Source organism: Schistocerca cancellata, chromosome 2 (assembly GCF_023864275.1).
Source record: "Schistocerca cancellata isolate TAMUIC-IGC-003103 chromosome 2, iqSchCanc2.1, whole genome shotgun sequence".
Taxonomy (NCBI): Eukaryota; Metazoa; Arthropoda; class Insecta; order Orthoptera; family Acrididae; genus Schistocerca; species Schistocerca cancellata.
Window position 1 is genome coordinate 565,661,400 of NC_064627.1, and position 22,280 is coordinate 565,683,679.

At 43.6% G+C, this 22,280-nt stretch overlaps 1 protein-coding gene across 1 annotated transcript in view; it reads left to right on the forward strand.

Annotated features, from left to right (window-relative positions):
• LOC126156485 (uncharacterized transmembrane protein DDB_G0289901-like) overlaps positions 1–22,280 on the forward strand; it is a 455,508-nt gene that overhangs the window by 392,841 nt on the left and 40,387 nt on the right. The window contains exon 7 of the mRNA XM_049916313.1: positions 18,776–18,896. Within this exon, the coding sequence (XP_049772270.1) occupies positions 18,776–18,896 (121 nt within the window). The remainder of the gene's footprint in view (positions 1–18,775; positions 18,897–22,280) is intronic.

The window sequence follows — 22,280 nt, forward strand, 5'->3', positions numbered from 1 at the left end:
CTGACCACCCTTTTTTTTTTTAATCTCATTTTGTTCGTTGAATCTGATCGGGGCGGACGTCGTAAGACACCCTTTTAAGTTCGTTGTTGATATATTAACTCAGTTTTTTATTATTATTACAGAGGGCAGCTAACCCTCTGACCGAACACGCTGAGCTACCGTGCCGGCAAACGTTATTGTCAGCGAGACTGGAACCGCGTACCGTAACGATCGCTTCCTCACAGGTGAGCCCGTAACCAAAGAGCTAGGGAAGAGGTATGAGCCGCAGCTGAAAAACTTTGTTTTCAGCGTATGATGTCTATCTCTACCACTCAGCTACCGGGGACGGACAGATCTGCAGTGTCTAATTAAAGAACAAAATACTAGCATACGGAATAACAAAACAACTTTTTGGTCCACTGTTTCAACGGAGCTTTGGAAATTTGGAAATTTGTGGTAACGACTGCTGAGGTCATCGGTCACTAGGCTTACACACTACTTAATCTAACTTAAACTAACTTGCGCTAAGGACAAAACACACACACACCCACACGAGCGAGAGAGGGCTCTAACCTCCGACGGGGGGAGACGCGCGGACCGTGACAGGGCGCCTCAGACCGCACTAAACGGAGCTGAAACAAGACTCCCTATAAATTAGACAATGGGTCTTCTTTCGAATTTTCACAGCCAAACGAGGGGTTGGAAATAGACAACGACGTATCAAATTGACCAGCATAAGGTCTACTTTTGCAGAAAAATATTTCACTGCTGTAACTCACGTGTCTCTCTTCAGCCAAGAGCTGGACATCATACGCTGAAAACAAAGTTTTTCAGCTGCGCCTCAAAGTCAGTTACTAAAATTCATTATGTGGCTCTGTATCCATGAGCTCTATCCGTATTTCCACGCCGGCCGTGGTGGCCGAACGGTTCTAGGCGCTTAAGTCCGGAACCGCGCGACTGCTACGGTCGCAGGTTCAAATCCTGCCTCGGGCATGGATGTGTGTGATGTCCTGAGGTTAGTTAGGTTTAAGTTGTTTTAAGTTCTAGGGGACTGATGACCTCAGATGTGAAGTCCCATAGTGCTCAGAGCCATTTATTTCGTATTTCCACGAAAGCTTACACATCTGACAGCCAATCAATAACTTTCTTCTACAATATTCTCTGTTCCGCAATATGTTGGAGGGCAGCCTGCGATATTTTCCACAGGAAGACACGGCATTTTGTCTTATCTTTTGATCTTTATCAAACTGTTCATTCAGCACTATTATCTCTAACGTTTTACCATAACCTTTCAGCAATAAAGTAATGAAGGATTAGGATTTACGTCCTGTCGACGACGATGTCATTAGGGACGGAGCAAAAATTCGGACTGGCGAACAATCACAAAATTAGCCTTGAGTGATTTAGAGAAAGCACGTAAACTCAGGCTTCCCTCATGCGCAGTCTATGTGTCAGTCACTGAGTCGTCTGTTGTATGTACTGACCCTACCCTAGAAATTCTGGGAATGTTGCCCAGTGACAGACCGTGAAAGCATTCCGTACATGAAGTCTTTGCACAATAATAACTTGTACTATTAGACGACTGTCATTATAAATCGAACAAAGTTTGGCTAAACCTTCAGTATTTCCGTAAATGAATTTCACTCTGTTAAACACGTTTCCTTTCACACAGGCTTTCAAAAGTTTGATTCAAATATTCGTTATCTGAAAACACTCCAGATTTCAATGAGTCGAGACTAAGCGCGTTCAATACAGCTGTTTCTGACAAAACATTATCACTATTGAAATTGGTTGAGAAAGAATTCCCTTTCCAGTTTCATGTTTTGTATGCCGTGAAATTAGGCACTGCTGCCTATTCCGACACACAGTTAACAATTTCCTTGATGATACCATGCTTCTTTTCCTCTCTGGTTGTTACTCGAGAAATAATCTTGGCAAGCTACGATTTTCCATTTGTAAGCCGTATTGATGCCTCCGTTTTCTATAGTTTCCAATTTTATCACTAAAGGAAGTATCTTCATGTTTTTCTCGGAACGTGTAATTTCTGATGTTGCGACACCAGTGACGCACAATAGTGAATTGCTCTGAATTTCTTTCCGGCTGTCTGAAATATATTTTTCTAAGAAAATATGCGTATGATAATAATAATTTCATCCTTCTTTGTATACATTTTCTCCGAAATAGGAAAAAGTGCAGCTTTTGAGAGTTTATTGATCAGCTTAACACATTTTCTATTTGAATACATTTTTGAAAGTACCAGACAGGGTCATTATGAAATACAGCACAACTTTAAAACAGACGTTTCGAGTGTCTCCTCAGCGGTCCTGTTCAGGACGACTAAGTTGCTCAATATATTCGTCCTCAAGAGTATCACTGTAAAGACAATCGAAACGTAGGTTTTATAGTTGTTTTAGTGTTTTGTAATGCTCCTGTATAACATGCAAAAGGATTTTATTCATACTGACGCTGGCCATGGGTGCCTACCCTACCATACATTTTTGCATGTTATTTCCAAATTCTCTGCAAGCAGAAAAGTCAAAGTGCATAATTCTTGGATTTCCCTCTTTAACATTCAGTAAAATACCCTACAGCTACATAAATGAAATCGATAATGGAAAATCATAAATTAAAAATATTTAGCAGAGCGTGGTTTCGATCCACGGACCTCTGGGTTATGGGCCCAGCACGCTTCCACTGCGCCACTCTGCTCTGATACCTCCGTGTGTTTGACTGAAGCAATAGTTTGTAAAGTTGCTGATGCAATAACCTGTGCTGGTTAACAGTCCGGTATTGCGACACGAGATAACGGGGATAGCGTAGCGAGCTGCGAGGTGGGTTCAGCGCAACTCGCGACTGCAGCGCAACCACTTGACAAGCCGCGTAACGAAGTCTGTACATCAGCACAACGTGAAATTAAAGCAGTTATTTACTCGAATTGTACTTACTTCTGCACAGATGCTGAAGCGTGTACACTTACGGATATACTGGCCTTATTCATTAGTTATGCGGGACTAAAATAAAATGCAAGGCCCATTCTAAAATAAGATTGTGGTTACGATTAAATTAATAACATCACTGATCTGTGGCTTGAATAATCTTATTTCTAAAGAATCATGGAATCATTCTCAATATATATCACTAACACCCACTGCATTCACTGTGCGAATCAACCATAATACACTCTAAGACAAAAAAAGAAAGAGCGACGCACCAACAAGGAATTATCAGCATGGTACGGAAATCTGTACACGCGATGGACATACACAGAGAAACAACTGATTGCAATTTCGGGAAAATTTGGATGATTCATCCAAGAGAAAGAACTTTAGAAACTGAGCAAGTCAATAACGCGTTGGTCCACCTCTGTCCCCTATAGAAGCAGTTATCGGTTTGGTGTTGACGGACACAGTTGTTGGATGTCCACCTGGAGGGAAATCGTGCAAAATTCTGTTCAACTGGTGCGTTAGATCGACGAAATCCCGAGATGGTTGGAGGGTCCTGCTCATACTACTCCAAACGTTCTAAATTGGAGACAGATCCGCCGACCTTTCTGGCCAATGCAGGGTTTGCCATGCGCAAAGAAAAGCAGTAGATATTCTCGTCGTGTGCGGACGGCTTTATCTTACTGACAAGTAAGTTCAGGGTGGCTTGGCTTGAAGGGCAATAAAACGCGACGTAGAATCTCACCGACGTACCGCGGTCCTGCAGCAGTGCGGCGGATGACAACCAAAGGGATGCAACCCAGACCATCACTCCATGTTGGAGGGCCATAGGACGGCTGACCACAAAGATTTACCTCCATCAGTTTTTAATTACACGTTACGCTTTCATAATATTCCTTGGATGTTGCCGTCGGTGCAGACTCCTTCTACACCAGGCAAAGCACTCCATTTTTGAGCCAGGCAACGCCGTAATTTTCGAGGCTGAATCAGCTTGATATTCTTCAGCTCTGGTAAACGGAAACACGCTGTTTCCTGGCGACCTCGTCATTGATGTAAAATGTTCGCAACTCGCCACGAAAGTCGATATGGAAACATATTTGTAATACTCATCGAGAAAACGTTCCAACCATGCGCAATTGTTAGCGTTTAGCCTTTGTCAGCGTTCACATTGCTCGTTATCTGTCGTGCTCACAAAGATGAAAAAGATTAAGATGTTCAGTTATTTGTTTAACCTGAAATTCTCAGTTGTCTGTTTAAGGTGATCATATCAGAGCCTCCAAGCTTTGCCTTACAGCAGAACACTCACACAGCTTATTCATTAGAGAGGACACACTAGCTCGATAGTGCAAGTATGTAGAAAATACTCGACTATGGATTTATTCAGGGCCTGAAATCTCTTAGGAAAACTTTAAACTATAAAGCTCACCTCTCAAGAATAGTGAATTAACCATGTCGATTCTCTCGATATGTATACAGAAATTTTCTCGGCTTTGGAAAGATGGCACAGTCCACTCTTCAAAGAACGCAAATGTTGTGTTGCGCAGTTTTGTTACACTAAACAAATACATGTTAATACGGCCGGCCGCGGTGGTCTCGCGGTTCTAGGCGCGCAGTCCGGAACCGTGCGGCTGCTACGGTCGCAGGTTCGAATCCTGCCTCGGGCATGGATGTGTGTGATGTCCTTAGGTTAGTTCGGTTTAAGTAGTTCTAAGTTCTAGGGGACTGATGACCACAGCTGTTAAGTCCCATAGTGCTCAGAGCTATTTGAACCATTTTTGTTATTAACACGGCTTTAACCTGCCAAACTGTAAGGATCCTGTTTTTCGTTTGGGTAGTGCAGTCTTACTAGGTTTGTTATCGAACAGTAAAATCGACAGAGATGCTTATATGATCCAAGCAGTACAAACGCAAGACTCCCGACCAATGGCACTTGTGTTGTGATCCGAAGAATGCATTTTTACACTGATCTCTACCAAGGGAAAATATAAACGAAAACATACACTATAGGCTTCTCGTAAGCACACTCGAAATTCTGTAAAGCTTCGGACAGTCATGTAGTAATTTTCAGAGGATCCTATACCGGCACTGAAAGGAAAAATGACTGCAAAGTCCTCATCGGCGTCCGTGTTCATCGATTAGCGCAGGTATGAATATCTCTGCTCAGATGACTGTTAACAACTATGATTCGTTTGACGACTCCATAGCTGACAAATACTTTAATATGAATTTTGATAGACACGGATTTTTATAGCCTAGCGTGACATTAAATGGCTCCCCATTCCGTGGATCAAGCCATCGAACATCGCTTGTGGGAACTCAACCATTTGCTGGACAAGTGCCCTCTAGAGACAAGAGATGGGATTTGGTGAAGGTTTTGAAATTCCTTACCTCCAGCCTGCAGCGTCCCAATACAAGTTCAGTTACATTAAGGTTTGTGGAGCGAGCTGACCACTCTAGACACGTGATGGTCTCATCCACTAATTAGCTCTGACTGCTCCAGTATTATCATCGATAAGCTGGAAAGTGGTTCACATTCATCACAACAAAGGCGCACATAGCAATTCAGGGAGTCATATCTTGAAACCGCAGCTGTCACAGTACCCACAAAAAAGTGGAGTAAGTGCTCCTTATAGATCACAGCTTCTGCAATATATGCCTCTTTCAACAATATTAGTAACTTCGTAAGAAGTTCCAGACCCACCATAGACGGGTAGAATGTTCCACGCACCGCTCGCGACGGACAAGGTACCACGTTCTACGAGCGACGTGTTGTTTTTGTTTAAGGGAGTGTATCTGGTAGGCATACAGAGCAACGTGTCGAGGCTGCGGATACACAGTCTGGCGGAACGAGTATGAACCCGAGGCACCCAAGGGCTCTCTAACCAGCCCAGGTGCTCTGATTTTTGCAAGTCTTCTGACGCTTCGTATAAAGTAATGAGCCTGGTGCTGGGTCTTAGCTCTTGCCTGCACTACGGTCGCAGGTTCGAATCCTGCCTCGGGCATGGGTGTGTGTGATGTCCTTAGGTTTAAGTAGTTCTAAGTTCTAGGGGACTTATGACCTAAGATGTTGAGTCCCATAGTGCTCAGAGCCATTTGAACCATTTTTTCTTGCCTGCACTGCTGTTGAATTTTTTGCTGTGTCCTATAATCTTTCCCGTAGTGATGAAATAACGCTACGGATGACATTCTCGTCCTGGCCCATCACTCAGTGACCTTGTGGTGCCTCTGTTCTGTCCATGAAGTGACCAGAAGTAATCTCACCATTCACTTTGCCACCCTGCATTCCTTCGACACAAATATTGTATGCCACTTGGAGATATTACACGGAGGGACTACTCTACCAAAGACTTCTGCCCACAGTGTTGCAAGCATGGAACTTGAGAGTTTGGTGAAAGAGGATGGTGAATAAGTGCAGAATATGTCAAGGTTAAGGAAAGGTCTCAGCTCAAAAAACAGAGAAATTATTTATTACAATTTTCCTGATCCACATAATACAGGATGGAGATAAGAGCTCATAACATGAATCAAAAACGATATAACATTACACAAAATTAACAGCAGTCTGTTCATTAAAAACAAGAAAAAATTCCACACAGGCTAGCAAACATAAGAACGTGGTTCCATAGTTCAGCAACTAGTTGAGAGTTGCTACTATCCACTTTTTTATCGTGGAACTTAAACAAAGGAAACACCGCAGATTAAATTTCACTTCCAAAGAAAATTATACGTGCAATTAATATAAACTGTCTGACGTAAACTCGTCAAAAATTCAGAGCTATGCTTACCATCACCATCAAACCTTAGTGTTGTCTTTATATTACTTCTTAACCGTTTCTATGTCACCTGCAGCGACTGCCTACCTTCGCCAAAAACATCCGATAGGAGAATATTTAGCGCAAGATTTCGAAGGAAAACCAATTTTAAAGCTCTGATGATAATAGTAATAGCTGACAAATTCTCTCTCACCGTAAAGCACTTGCATGCTGGAGCGCATTTAATACAATAAAATCTCGCAAATTAAAAAAAAGTAGAAGACTGAATCAAGATGCGCAAAAGGATCGTAATCAATGAGCCACACACATACTCGTATTTCTCAAGAAGTGTACTGAGTAAGTAAATGGCTCTTACCGCAAAAAATTCTCAACCACGCCATATTACAAGTTGAAGTCGCCTCAGATACGAATGAAGTGTTACCGTCTGGGCCACATAAATACGTCATCAAGAATTTGAATAAATTCTCTCAAATAAGAAGTTTCAGAAACACGGTGATTGACATCGTCAGAGTAGTCCTCCGGACACTTGCAAAGTTGAATAACAGCGATTGCCGGCCCAGTTGCTCCCTTCCGGCGACCCTGGGTGACAGACAGACAGACAGGCTCGAGTTTTGTATGCCTCTTTATTCTCAGCAAATAGATCAAAGATAACCTTGCCGCAGAATGACCTCTAGCTGGTCAAAAATTTTATGCCACCACAACTAATATCAGTGTTACTCGGTAGGGGTCAAAGAGAGAGAGAGAAGTGGTGAAACACATCCGACATGCTACAGAGTTTGTAAATGACTCTTCAAGGCAGCTTAATTTATAGACATTATTAAATTACCCAGCTATTTATGTTTGTATCAGAAAAACAACTTATAAGCTGCTACCCACCTCCAGTATCAGTTATCAGCGAGAAGGACAGGTTTCATTGCCAGGAGTGATATCACATGCCATTAACGACTTACATACATCGAGCCCCGAAAGAATTCTGACTGTTTTGCGTGCCAAAGATTAGCCAGCACCATACTATTGGAGTACATTTTAAAGTGACGTTTTTGATGATGGTGAAGGGACTGAACTATGATTATGTAATTTGCCGGTAGAGGTCGGGCCTGTACTTCCACGTTTACGGCACTACCAATCTCAGTAAATAACTGGTCAGTAGGCGTTACTGCTTGCTTAACGAACCAGTCTATTCCGCGCCGCTACGCGTCAGGATAGGTGTGCGAGGTGGTGAGAGAGAGGGCAGATCTGCGCCGGGGCGTACTGCCAAAAAGCGGTAACATTGACAGTGTTTATTCAAGCAGCCTTATACAGCACTCCGGCTGCCCTCACGGCCTCACTGTGTGTTTGCAAAGGCAGCCTATCGCGGAATGCGTTGCCGCCCCTATACGACAATGACGTCCGTTGTCCTGGGTCGCGGGTGGCAGCAACGCCTAGGTGGCGTTGGCGGCAGCTGCCGCGATACCGAGCAGCCCACCAGCAGGCGACGCAGCGTGTGCCGCCAGAGGTGATGATCCAGTTTGGCCCGCCAGGGTCATCTGGAGTCTTGCCGACTGCGCACCGCCGCGTTTAGTCGTGGTCCCCATGTCGGGCGCTCGAGTGTAGTAGCCGACACCAGATGTCCGTTGCCCATCAGCAGTGCCCCTGTTCGGCCAGGACAATGGCCGATAACGTTTAGGTGGCTAGGAGGCTGATAGGATGAATCTACCCCGGCCGGATCGTAGACAGGTTGCAGTCCGTCGGCCACGCCCCTGGCCACACGCCAACTCTCCGCATCAGTGAAGTTTTGCAAGTACCGTGATCACTACGCCAAAGTTAGGGGCTCCTCGCCAGAACTCGATGAGTCCATCAGCAGGAAGTCAGAAAGCCGATCTTCATCACCAAGTGTGAGTCGTGGTTTCTCTGAAACTCAATAGTCCGTCATTGCATGGGTTGGGTTGGGTTGATTTGGAGGAGGAGACCAAACAGCGAGGTCATCGATCTCATCGGATTAGGGAAGGATGGTGAAGGAAGTCGGCCGTCACCTTTCAAAGGAACCATCCCGCATTTCCCTCAAGCGATTTAGGGGACTCGTGGAAAACCTAGACCAGAATGGTCGGACGCGGGATTGAACCATCGTCCTCACGTAAGCGAGTCCAGTGTGCTTACCACTGCGCCACCTCGCTCGGTAAGTCCATCATTCCCTCCGGTTCAGAACGCAGACAGAATGGTGGCCCAAGTGAATGCTTTGAGCCCCTAAGGTCGCTCATTTGTACTCTTATAGTTATGCTTGTTACGTAATTCTACTGGAGGGGGACTAATAGGTTAGCTTTATATTGTATTGTACTGAACTGGGTACCTAGAAACGACGGAGAGGTTTCGTCCCCGCCGTAGACCTCAGTGGTACACAAACCCACAACAGGCTGGGCGGATTAGTGCCGGAGACCGACACGCCTTACCGCCCGGAAAACAGTGCGTTAGACCTCACAGCTAACCGGGCGGGCTAGCTTTATATTACTTGTCCTGAGAGTGTTTCCTATTTCGCTTTGCGCTGTGCACGTGTTGCTAGGGGTGTACTGAAAAACGCGCCCAGTGAGATTCGCGCCCAGAAAGGGTCGAGGACGTGTCCGCTAATCTCCTTGCCCGGCAGACAAAAGAGTTGAGCGACGCTACCTGGAGGTTTCCGAGCTAGAGTTTTCAGCCGTCAGACAGAGAGAGAGAGAGAGAGAGAGGACTAAGTTTCTACCACACACCACTTCAAACTGCAGTAAACACAAGAGATTACATTCTTTTGCTTCACTTGCAGTACCATTCAGCAGTCACTATCAATATCATTTTCATTATAACAATTACACTTCTTGAATACTCAGAAATATCAAGTGACTATATACTTAGCGATTAGTAATGTCACTTAATTTTAACTCTTGATTTATAAAAACTAACGAAGCATTGGGGTGGTGACTCTTGAATGAGAAGTATAATTGTAAAGGGTTGACTCTGAAAAGGGTTCGCTTTTGTTTTGGTGTATTATGAAACACATATACTGCATTTTAAAAATAATCTGATTTCCATCACACTTTATCCAGGCTTTGGACTGGCTAAAGAGCAGGAGTCATTTCGGCGTGTTTAAAATCAGCTTATAAGCATCGTCAATATTTTTTTAATTTTTATTATTTTTATGTAAGTTGCTATTTACATTTGAACACTATTGTATCTATATACATCTTCTGATAAATTCAGTCAAGTTTCTGTAGGTAGGATATGGCTTTCAAGCAATCCTTGATCTCACCATCCTCTTCGTATTTTTTTTTACTATTTTCCCAACCTTTCATCACGTTCCATGTTTTTCGTTTACCTTCCATACTCAGTTCTGCCCTCGCCGGCCGGAGTGGCCGAGCGGATCTAGGCGCTACAGTCTGGAACCGAGCGACCGCTACGGTCGCAGGTTCGAATCCGGCCTCGGGCATGGATGTGTGTGATGTCCTTAGGTTAGTTAGGTTTAAGTAGTTCTAAGTTGTAGGGGACTGATTACCTCAGAAATTAAGTCCCATAGTACTCAGAGCCATTTAGTTCTGCCCTCATTAAGGCGCACGATGAATTTTCTGCTTCTCTTTTCAAAGACCTAATAACGTCATTAATTTTCGGATTTGCTTTAGCAAGTATGTTATTAATTTTGTGGTGCCAACCTTCTACAGCGTTGGTTTTTCGGTGGCGCCGTTTGTAGCAACTCCAAAGGTTGATAGGGGTTTCTTCATTTTCCAACCATCTATCTACGAAGTAGTCAAAAAATTCAGAAAGTTTGGGGATATCCGGTGTATGTGAATGTATCTCCAGCCAACCATCACATACATCTTCAGGCCATAGAAACGCCAGCGCAGCACACATGCGAACATGTTGTCTCACTTCTTAGTTTTCTTTGTATTCACGAGTAAGTCCTAGCTCTTGAACTTTTCTCCAGAGACACTTTTTCATATGGAAATAACATCCATGCACTTCAGCTGTCGGAAATACAATTTTAATTGCTGAAATCCTAGCTGATTCGAAGTCTACGGCACGTTTGCAGGTTTCCATCAAATTTCGGAAAAGACGGACGTGCGTGTCTTTGTTGTTTGTTGCAGCACTTGCACTTGAACGTACCAGCCATAAAAAAGTCTTGTTTACTCCTTAGAGTCTCTCTTCCTGCCCTTCCACTAAAAACTATTATCCTCTCTCCTAGTTTGTCGTCGCTTAACAGAAAACTGCTGCCATCGTTCATAGCTAGTAAATCTGCCTTTAGGTCAATTTCTTCTCTTGTCGGTGGATCTCTCTCATTTCCCTGTGATTTTTCCCGCTGGTAGTACAAAGCTCTCTTCGTTGTTTGCTGCTCTGGCATTTCAGTGACAAAATCATAGCCTAGATTTTGCAGGCAACCCAGCTCCTCTGAATATATTTTTTAAATAGACGTCTCTTCGCCCCTTGCTCTCTTCTTTGCGTGGTTCAAAGTCTTCCTTACTTCCAACCGAGCGACATCCGGAGGTCCACATTGATGCTCGAATGAAAAAAGCACTGTCGAATCCATCGTTTTCAGCATTCCTCGGCAGTGGTTTGCTCTGTCTTGAACAGCGCCATGTTACTGTTCCATCTTCTTTAGTTCTCTTCACTATGTAAGAATAACCTTCGTAGTGGCAACATGGCTTACCGTGATTAGTGGTTGAAAATTCCATATCTGAACTACTGTGTCAAAAATACACGAATCGCGCGATGTGAACTCTTCGACAGCCAAAGCGGCACTACCAGGGGGGCAGGTCCCTGTGTCCGCGGATCAGGTACTTTAGGGTGATTAGGACGGCCCGGGCGCGGGTAAGCCCGACACAAAGGGAGCAGGTATTGGGCGGGAATCTCACGCATTTCTGGTTGGGCGCGAATCTCACTGGGCGCGATTTTCATAGATTCGTTGCTAGGCCCGGTTAAATTTACAACGTGTGAGTTTCTCTGCAGCACTAAAGTGCCCGAGATACAAAATATTACTTCACTCTTGGTCAAGCTGTATTATCTGCTCCAATCGCTCGATTGTTGACTGATGTCGCGCAACCCCATCTCCCGGAGTGTTTTCCGGAATGTCAACAACACCGACCAGTGGCTTAAGTGATTAACACATCGGCCGAACAGACCTATATTGCCTAGCCACGGCAGGAAAAAAACTTTAAAAATTCGCAAATCGCACACCGAACTTTTCCGGGGTGCAGCAATGCTTTACGTACTCCTCTGTCACTTACATCGTGCGTGTGAAGCGACTAATTATGTTCAGTCGTGGGGCTGAGTATTATTCTCACGACGCCACAAAGAAACGGCGACCCCTGTAACGATGTGCCAGTTTTGCTTATGTGGTAAAATAACTGAGGGATGTAGACTGCCACCCCCGCGGGAGGAAGGCAAGACTTGTTCCCCTGCAACTCTCTCCTCCCCGTAGCGGCCAAAGTGTAATTTGTTTATGGTCGCAGACGACTAGAACAATAAGTGCCTGAACTACATCTGGATGTTTGTGTTTTCCTGTCTAGCACCACACTCTAGAAACTACTGTTCAATGCACGGCTGCGAGTTCTTCCTATTGTACCACTTGCTAGTGCTTCTTCCCGCTATACTCAGGTACCGAATGGGTGAAGAACGATTACGCCCCTGTGCGTGCTGTAATTAGTCAAAACTTGTCTTCGTGATCCCCACAGGAGCGATACGCAGGAGACTGTACTAAGTTCCTAGGTACCTCACGGAAAGGTTGACCTTGAAACTTTTTAAGGATTCCACTCGATAGTTTTCGTCTAACTGCAAGCGTCTGCCAGTTGATGCTCTCTCGTGGGTCAGACAAATCTGCATTCGTGGTATCGTTCTCCGTATACGTTCAATCTTATCTGGTGTGGATCCCACACACTTCAACAGGATTCTAGGATGAGTCTCGCAAGTGTTTTGTAAGCAGTCTCTTTTACTGAACGTATTTTGTCAGTATTCTACCAATGAATCAAAGCCGAGCCACCTGCCTTACCTACGACTGACTCTGTTACATCGTCCCTTTTCAGACCCCTACGACGTGTTACTCTGAGATGACAGAAGTCGTGGAACACCTGCTAATATCGTGTCCGATCTTCTTCTATCCGGCGTAGTGCAACAACTCGACGTGGTAGGGACTCAACATGTCGGTGGCAGTCCCCTGCCGATATATTGGGACAGCTGTCCGAAGTGGCCATGCAGTTCTAGGCGCTGCAGTCTGGAACAGCGAGACCGCTACGGTCGCAGATTCGAATCCTGCCTCAGGCATGGATGTGTGTGATGTCCGTAGGTTAGTTAGGTTTAACTAGTTCTAAGTTCTAGGGGACTAATGACCTCAGAAGTTGAGTCCCATAGTGCTCAGAGCCATTTGAACCATTATATTGGGACATGCTGCCCCTATAGTATGTATGTATGTATGTATTTTGTACGTATTAAACTGGGGACCTAGAGACGACGGAGAGGCTTCTTCCCACCGTAGCCCTCAGTGGTTCACAACCCCACCACAGGCCACAGAAGTCCACCCACCCCATCGCCGCCCCACACAGAACCCAGGGTTACTGTGCAGTTCGGCCCCCAGAGGATCCGGGAATGTCTCATGCAGCTAGAGTAGTCCATAACTGTCAAAGGATTTCCGGTACATGATTTTGGCACGAACTGACCTCTTGATTATGTGCCAAAAATGTTCAAATGTGTGTGAAATCTTATGGGACTTTGATAAGGTCATCAGTCCCTAAGCTTACACACTACTTAACCTAAATTATCCTAAGGATAAACACACACACCCATGACCGAGGGAGGACTCTAACCTCCGCCGGGACCAGCCACACAGTCCATGACTACAGCGCCTGAGACCGCGCGGCGATTATGTGCCATGAATGTTCGATGTCATTCATGTCGGACGGTCTGGGTGGCCAAATAATTCGCTCGAACCGTCCAGAATGTTCTTCAAAACAATCTCGAACAGTTGTGGCATGGTGACAAGTTGCACTGTCATCCATAAAATTCCATTGTTGTTTGGAAACATGAAGTCCATGTTTGGCTGAAGATGGTCTGCAAGTAGCCAAACATAACCATTTCCTGACAATTATCGGTTCAGTTGGACCAGAGGACCGAATCCATTCCATTTAAACACAACCCACACCATTATGGAGCCACCACCAGAGTGCTCAGTGCCTTGTTGGCAACTTCGGTCCATGACGTGTAGGGGTCTGGGCCACACTCGAAATCTACCATCAGCTCTGAACATCTGAAGTCGGGACTCGTCCGACCAGGCCACGGTTTTCCATTCGTCTAGGATCCAACCGTTGTCGTCACGAGACCAGGAGAGGTGCTGCACGCGATGTCGTGTTGTTGCAAAGTTACTCGCGTCGGTCGACTATTGGCATAGCCCATTAACGCCAAATTTCGCCGCACTGTCATAACGGTTTGCCCCCCCCCTCTCCCCCCCCCTCCCCCACTCATGAACCATGGACGTTGCCGTTGGTGGGGAGGCTTGCGTGCCGCAAATGCAACCACACGGAGCGGTGCCTGTTGAGAGGTCAGACAAATGTATGGTTCCTGAAGAGGGGCATCAGCATTTACAGTAGTTGCAGGGGCACCAGTCTGAATGATTGACTGATCTGGCCTTTTAAAATTAACCAAAATGGTCTATCTGTGCTGCCACTGTGAACGGCTGAATGTAAGGGGAAACTACCGTCGTAATTTTTCCCGAGGGCATACAACTCTACTGTATGGTCAAATGATGATGGCATCCTCTTGGGTAAAATATTCCAGAAGTAAGAAATTAGTCCCCCATTCGTATTTCCGGGCGGTTACTACTCAGGAGGACGTCGTTATCAGGTATCGGAGCATGAAATGTCAGATCCCTTAATCGGGCAGGTACATCAGAAAATTCGAAAGGGGAAATGGATAGGATAAAGTTAAAGATAGTGGGAATTAGGTAAGTTCAGTAACAGGAGGAACAGAACGTCTGGTCAGGTGAACACAGAGTTATAAACACAAAACCAAATAGGAGTAATGCAGGAGTAGATTTAATAATGAGTAAAAAATAGGAATGCGTATAAGCTATTATGAACAGCACACTGAACGCATTATTGTAGCCAAGATAGACACAAAACCCACACTCACCACAGTAGTATAAGCTTATATGCCAACTAGTTCCCCAGATCAGGAGGAGATTGACAAAATGTATGATGAGATAAAACAAATTATTTCGATAGTGAAGAGAGCCGAAAATTTAATAGTCGTGGGAGATTGGAATTCGATAGTGGGAAAAGGAAAAGAAGGAAAAGTAGCAGGTGAATATGGGCTAGGGTAAAGGAATGAAAGAGGAAGCCGCCTGATAGAATTTTGCTCATAGCATAATTTAATCACAGCTAACACTTCGTTTAAGAATCATGTGAGAAGGTTGTACACGTAGAAGATACTTGGAGACACCAAAAGATTTCAGATAGATTATATAATGGTAAGACAGAGATTTCGTAACCAGGTTTTAAATTGTATGACGTTTCCACGAGCAGATATGGACTCTGACCATAATTTATTGGTTATGAACTGCAGATTAAAACTGAAGAAACTGCAAAAAGGCGGGCATTTCAGGCGATGGGAGCTGGATAAACTGAAAGAACCAAAGATTGTAGAGGGTTTCAGAGTGAGCATTAGGGAACTGTTGTCAAGAACAGAGGAAAGGAATACAGTAGAAGAAGAATGGGTAGCTTTGAGACATGAAATAGTGAAGGCAGCAGAGGATCAAGCGGGTAAAAAGACGAGGGCTAATAGAAATCTTTGGGTAACAAAAGATATATTGAATTTATTCGATGAAAAGAGAAAATATAAAAATGCAATAAATGAAGGAAGCGAAAGAGAATACAAACGTCTAAAAATTAGATCGACAAGAAGTGCAAAAGGGCTAAGCAGGAATGGCTAGAGGACAAATGTAAGGATGTAGAATCATGTATCACTAGTGGTAAGATAGATACTGTTTACAGAAAAGTTAAAGAGACCTTTGGAGAAAACAGAAGCAGTTGTATGAATATCAAGAGCTCAGATGGAAAATCAGTTCTAAGCAAAGAAGGGAAATCAGACAGGTGGAAGGAGTATAAAGAGCGTCTATGCAAGGGAGATGTACTTAAGGACACTATTATGGAACGGGATGAGGACGCAGAGGAAGATGAGAAGGGAGATATGACACTGCACGAAGAATTTGACAAACCACTGAAAGACTTAATTCGAAACAATGCCCCAGGAATAGACCATACTCCGTTAGAGCTACTGATAGCCATGTCAAAACTATTCCATCTGGTGAGTAAGGTGTATGAGACAGGCGAAAAACCGTCAGACTTCAAGAAGAATATAAAATCCCAATTCCAAAGAAAGCAGATGCTGACATGAGTGAAAATTGCCGAACTATCAGTTTAATAAGTCACGGCTGCAAAACTAACACGAATCCTTCACATATGAATGGAGAAACTGCTAAAGGGAGGATCGGTTTGGATTCCGGAGAAATTTAGAAACACGCAAGACAATACCGACCCTACGACTTCTCATAGGAGCTAGGTTAAGAAAAGACAACCTACGTTTATAGCATTTGTAGACTTAGAGAAAGCTTTTGACTGTGTTGACTGGAACACTCTCTTTCAAATTTTAAAGTTGGAGGGGATAAAATATAGGGAGCGCAAGCCTATTTACAATTTTTACAGAAACCATATAGCAGTCATCAGAGTCGAGGGGGCACAAACGGGAAGCAGTGGTTGAGAAGGGAGTGAAAGAGGGTTCTGCTCTATCCCAGATATTATTCAATCCCTATATTGGACTAGCAGTAAACGAAGAAAAAGAGAACATTGGAGTAGAAATTAAAGTCCTGAGAGAAGAAATAAAAGCTCTGAGGTTTGTAATTCTGCCAGAGACAGGTAAGGACTTGGAAGAGCAGTTGAACGGAATGGACAGTATCTTGAAAGAAGGATATAAGATGAGCATCAACAAAAGCAAAACTGGGACAATCGAATGTAGGCGAATTAAATCAGGTGATGTTGAGGGAATTAGATTAGGAAATGAGACACTTAAAATAGTAAATGAGTTTTGTTATTTGGGAAGCAAAATAACCGATTATGGTCGAATTAGGGAGGATATAAAATGTAGACTGGCAATGAGAAGCAAAGCATTTCTGAAGAAGAGAAATTTGTTAACATCGAGTATAGATTTACGTGCCAGGACGTCTTTTCTGAAAGTATTTGTAGGGAGTGTAGCCAAGTATGGAAGTAAAACATGGACGATAAACAGTTTAGATAAGATGAGAAAAGACGCTTTCGAAATGTGGTGCTCCAGAAGAATGCTGAAGATTAAATGGGTAGATCACGTAACTAATGAGGAGGTACTGAACAGAATTGGGGAGAAGAGAAACTTGTGGTAGAACCTGACTAGACGGAGGGATCGGTTGACAGGATACATTCTGAGGCATCAAGGGATCACCGATTTAGCACTGGAGGGAAGCGTGGGGGATTAAAACTCGTAGAGGGAGACCAAGAGATGAAAACAGTAAGCAAATTCAGAGGGACATAGGTTTCAGTAGTTATTGAGAGATGAACAGGCTCGCACAGGAGAGAGTAGCACGGAGAGCTGCATCTGATCAGTCTTTTGGACTGAAGACCGCAACAACGTCCTACGGATAAGTTCGCCGTACGTCCGACGTTGATTTCTGAAATTATTTCAGGCAGTGTTGCTTGTCTGTTAGCACCGATAACTCTAAGCAAAAGCCACTGCTCTTGGTCGTTAAATGAAGGCCGCCGGCCACTGTACTGTCCATGGTGAGAGGTAATGCCTGAAATCTGGTATTCTCAGCATACTCTTGGCACTGTGGATCTCGGTATACTGAATTCCCTAACGATTTCCAAAATCTAACTCGAAGTACCATTCTACGTTCAAAGTCAGTTAATTCCCGTCCTGCGGTCATAATCACGTCGGAAACCTTTTTATATGGATCACCTGAGTACAAATGAGAGCTGCGCTCTTTTTTTTTCTTTGTTGTGATTCCATTCCCCTTCCCCACATGGGCAGAGGAGGGCTGTCAGCAGCACAATCCGCCGCTCTTCAGCCGAGTGACATGGCAACTAATACAAGAACAAAATGTTACATATAAAAACATTACATATAAAATTCCAACGTGGGAGTGTCAATGTGTAAATCCAAATTCACATGTAAACGATTCTCTCACATACATGTAAAAAAGAAAATTCCAGAGCGCTTTCAAAATAGTGTATACAAAATATGAAGGTAAAAATACACTGACATGGGAACGTTCATGGGGGAACAGTTAAAAATGTCGAGATAAAGTTAAAACATCGATTCTTAAAACACAAAAAAGACACTGAAGTCACACACACAGTATTAAAAACACTCCAGAACAACACACTTTAAATCCACTTGGAGCACACACGATGAAGAATAAAACTGCCAGGTGGGACCTGCCGAGGGAGAGTCCGGAGAGGATGGAAAAGAAGGGGAGAGCAAGGTGCACAGGGGAGGGGGCGGGATGAAGATAGTAGGGGCGTCAACGGGTACAAAAAAAAAAATGGTTCAAATGGCTCTGAGCACTATGGAACTTAACATCTGTGGTCATCAGTCCCCTAGAACTTAGAACTACTTAAACCTAACTAACCTAAGGACATCACAAACATCCATGCCCGAGGCAGGATTCGAACCTGCGACAGTAGCGGTCACGCGGTTCAAGACTGAAGCGCCTAGAACCGCATGGCCACACCGGCCGGCGTCAGCGGGTACACCAAGAGGCAGGAGACTAGTGGGACAGGAGATGAAGAGGGAAGACAAGGCAGGAGGGAGTGCAGAGACACTGCTGGGGAACAGCTCCGCCAATGCACTGCCCTTTTATACCTTGTGTACTAGATACCGCCGCCATCTGTATTTGTGAATATAGTTCACCCACGACTTTTGTCACCACAGTATAGACCCAGGTATTTAAATGATTTGCTAGATTGCATTTGCGACTCGTTGGTATTGTTTTGGTCTGACCAGCCCTGCCCGTGGAATAGTGTGGTTGTGTTGACTGCTGTGCTAATGCTGCGTTGCGCCCTGTTGCAGGTACGACTTCGAGTGCGGAGAGGGCGCGGTGTTCGACCCGGCGACGGGCGTGTGCAACCACGCGTGGGCCACGGGCCGCTCCGAGTGCGGCGGCTCGCAGGCGGACGACGCGTCGCAGCTGGTGAGTGCGGCTGCCGCCACTGCTGCAGGTGCAGGAGCAGGCGTGGCTTCTGCCTGCAGGGCACCGGGCCACCTGCTGCTGCTGCTGCTGGCCTGCTCCTGGCTGCCCGCAACCTTCTCCGTGGACTTGTGACACACAAGTCTCCCCGTTTGGTACAAAAATAAATGTGGCAACCACACAGGGATGACCAAGCGAATGACCCGTGTGATACCTCTCTGTGGCTATACTCGAGACGGTGTAAGATGATCCCTGACAGCTCACGGCACTGATGCCAGCTTTCAACTGCTAACGGCTGCAGGCGAAAGAGTAGCCGTCTGCAGAGTTCTGACAAGAGTGAAGCGTTGCCATAGAGACGTTTAGAAAATGGCGAGGCCACCACGCCTTGACCACTGCAACTGTCAGGGATCAACTTACGCCCACTTAACTACAACCGCCGTTCTAAGCAGACTTTCAAGTATTTTTGTTTGAAAATATAATTTACAGTTGGCACTCATGCAGGTATTTCCTGCCTCAGCAGTCATCGCATACACTGTTTTGTTCCGATGTAGAAGCTAGTGGCGTGCTTCTTCTATTTCTGGTATCATGTTGGTTAACATTGTAATACCGTATTTTCAAAAATAGCGTGTCACTCAAATTATAATTTTAATTGTGACGAGACTAAAATTTTAAAATTTTTACTAGGTGATTTCTCAAAAAAAATTAGTATCGATATTAGGTGATTTCTCAAAAAATTACTTTTATTTTGTTCTGGTACGTCAGAATTTCTCACAGACTAAGATCTCACATTTTAAAGATTTAAGTCACTGAAGTACAGACAAAAATAAGCTGTCAATCAAAGCCTATAGTTTTATAATATTTATTTACTCATTTATTTATTTTTATTTACTGTATGGCGTGCACTAAAAATACCACAAGCAGTTGCCTTAATAACAGTGTAGTACTCACATTTAGTTTTCAGACTTTCTCTTTCCATCGATTTCTTCGCAGTAGCTTCATTTTTACTATGCTACTTCAACATCCAACAATAGTCGGCTACTATACTTTCATTCCATCTTCTCCCATAACATGTATTATCTCCTTAGTTGCCTGATGGAAGTGTTCTCCTTGCTATTCAAGAGAACAGTCACTGTGTGAGATCTGTGAGAGTAGGAAGAGGACTCTTTCTCTCATATCACAACCCAACTTCTTCATTTCTGATGTTCTCTATTCTCTAGACAATTTTCAGTAACGAACATAATTAAACTGTCCAGAAAATTGACGACGTGAAACATCGATTCCGCTGACACAGACGTGCGGTCTTATCAAGACGTAGACACTAGCAGCCTCACCGCAGACCACCATTTTCGGCAGTTAATACGCTGTACGTGTTCAGCTGTTGCTAACTGTCATAAGTGCAATCTAGTTTTTCATTCATTTAATAAAACTGAGAATGTCATTATAAACAGCTAATTCAATCATAGATTTCTGAAATCGTTCCAGGTGGGTCCTATTCTCATTCAACGATAAAATCTAATACAAACAAAAGATAATTTTGGCGTGTGGGAATTTGCACATTCTCATTCTGTATGTAGCTAGGCGCATAAATGTTCACATGGGATCGATTATGGCAACACCGTAGCTTAACGTAGCTGAATGTAATCAGTAAAAAGCCATCATGTCGTGGGAACAGTCACTACTGCTACTGAACAAAACTTTTAATATGGGATAACATTTAACAAATTGATTAACTGAAAATAAATGAGGTTGAAAATAAATGTAATCAGTAATAACTACTATGGTCGAAAACGTCACAGATGACATATATGCATGTGGTAACTACTTCATATAATTGAAAATTAAAATAATGTATGTGGTTTCCCTGGCCCCAGTGTTCATAAAGTTGAAAAAGCAAGACTCAGGCTGAAGCAGAGCTCTATACGAATCACGCTGGGCAAGCACAGAATTCCGTTAACAGCCCTTTCGCCTACTTACACAGCCAAGGTTAAGTGTATGTGAGCTGAATGGTGGCCATTTCTCCACACGTGACACCAACAGGCCGCCAGAGGAACAACATGTTTGTAAATAGGACAAATAGAATTTAGTCTCGCGTGCCTACGAACACGGACCCTCACGAGGTGTTGGAAAATGACATGTACTGCGGGAGCGATTCGTTAGTGGGGTGATAAACCAGGGAAGATATCGATTCATGATTAGCAAAAGCTGATGTATGGCTAATATGTTGGAGATTGAGCAAATTCTACAGCAAATAATGTTGTATAACGTTACACACATCAAGCACAGCCTCCAAATTCAAACGAGGATAGAGTCACTGGATTCGGATTGTCAGTTGTTGGATCTATAATACCCTAGACCAAGCAGGCCTACTATCGCATCTAATGATAATTTTATTAGTTTAGCCATCTTTCTCTTATCTGTGTTTTCACTTTTATGTGGTGTCTTCCTGTCTCGGCTCTCTGGAGTTGCCCCAAAGCCTCTCTGCAATTCAAGTGTCAAAGCGAATACAGCGGTTTTTTGCGTATCTTTAGCAAAAAAACTTAATAATTGCTTCTTTTTATAACTTCCTTCCGTAAAAAAAGGTTACATTACTTCAAAAGCAATTTTTTATGATATTTAGATACAAGGACAAAGCGAATGTGTCGATTGTAGAACATCATTTCCACTTGTGGCTTTTGTTGTTATCAGACATTATTTATTTATTTATTTATTTATTTATTTTTCTTTTAGGTTTAATGGCTGTAAAAATTCATTTTTATAATATTAAAGTACTGTAGCAATACATTTGTGTTTCATTGATCTCTTCATCAATAACACCCATTTTTTCCCGTGATGAAGCTACCTCAACAGTAGGTACTAATTCTATAATTGGTTGCACTCTTAGAAATGTTTTCATAGTAGTGTTACTGCTGCGCATTTTAAAAGTTTCCATTACAGTCTTGTTGGCCGTCAAGTTAATAAAACAGGTATGAAAGAAATACAAAAAATACTGGAGAAAATATGAAGCAGACCTTCTTAAACCAAGGAACGTTGGCATTCCAATTTCTTTATATGCCTTGAAGGTAACTTCTGGTGGTTAAGACAGTTACGCACACAACCGAAAGGTTTCTAACTAATGAAGCACATCAGCAATATTCAGACTTGTATTTAGTGCAGTTCAGATGAATAGTAAGACGTTGGAAATATCACATACAAAATTTACTTTGAAAAGCCGACATGCATTTAAGGTATTTCTTCCTCACAAGTTTTTTTCTTCTGCTGCATTAAGAGGCGAAGGGCGACGCTTAGTAATTTATTTCTTGAGTGAAGAAACTGACTGAAGTTCGGAGTAATTTTAACGTTGAAAGATTCACATCCTTTCGCAGTAGCATTTTTCAACTTAGTAAAAGG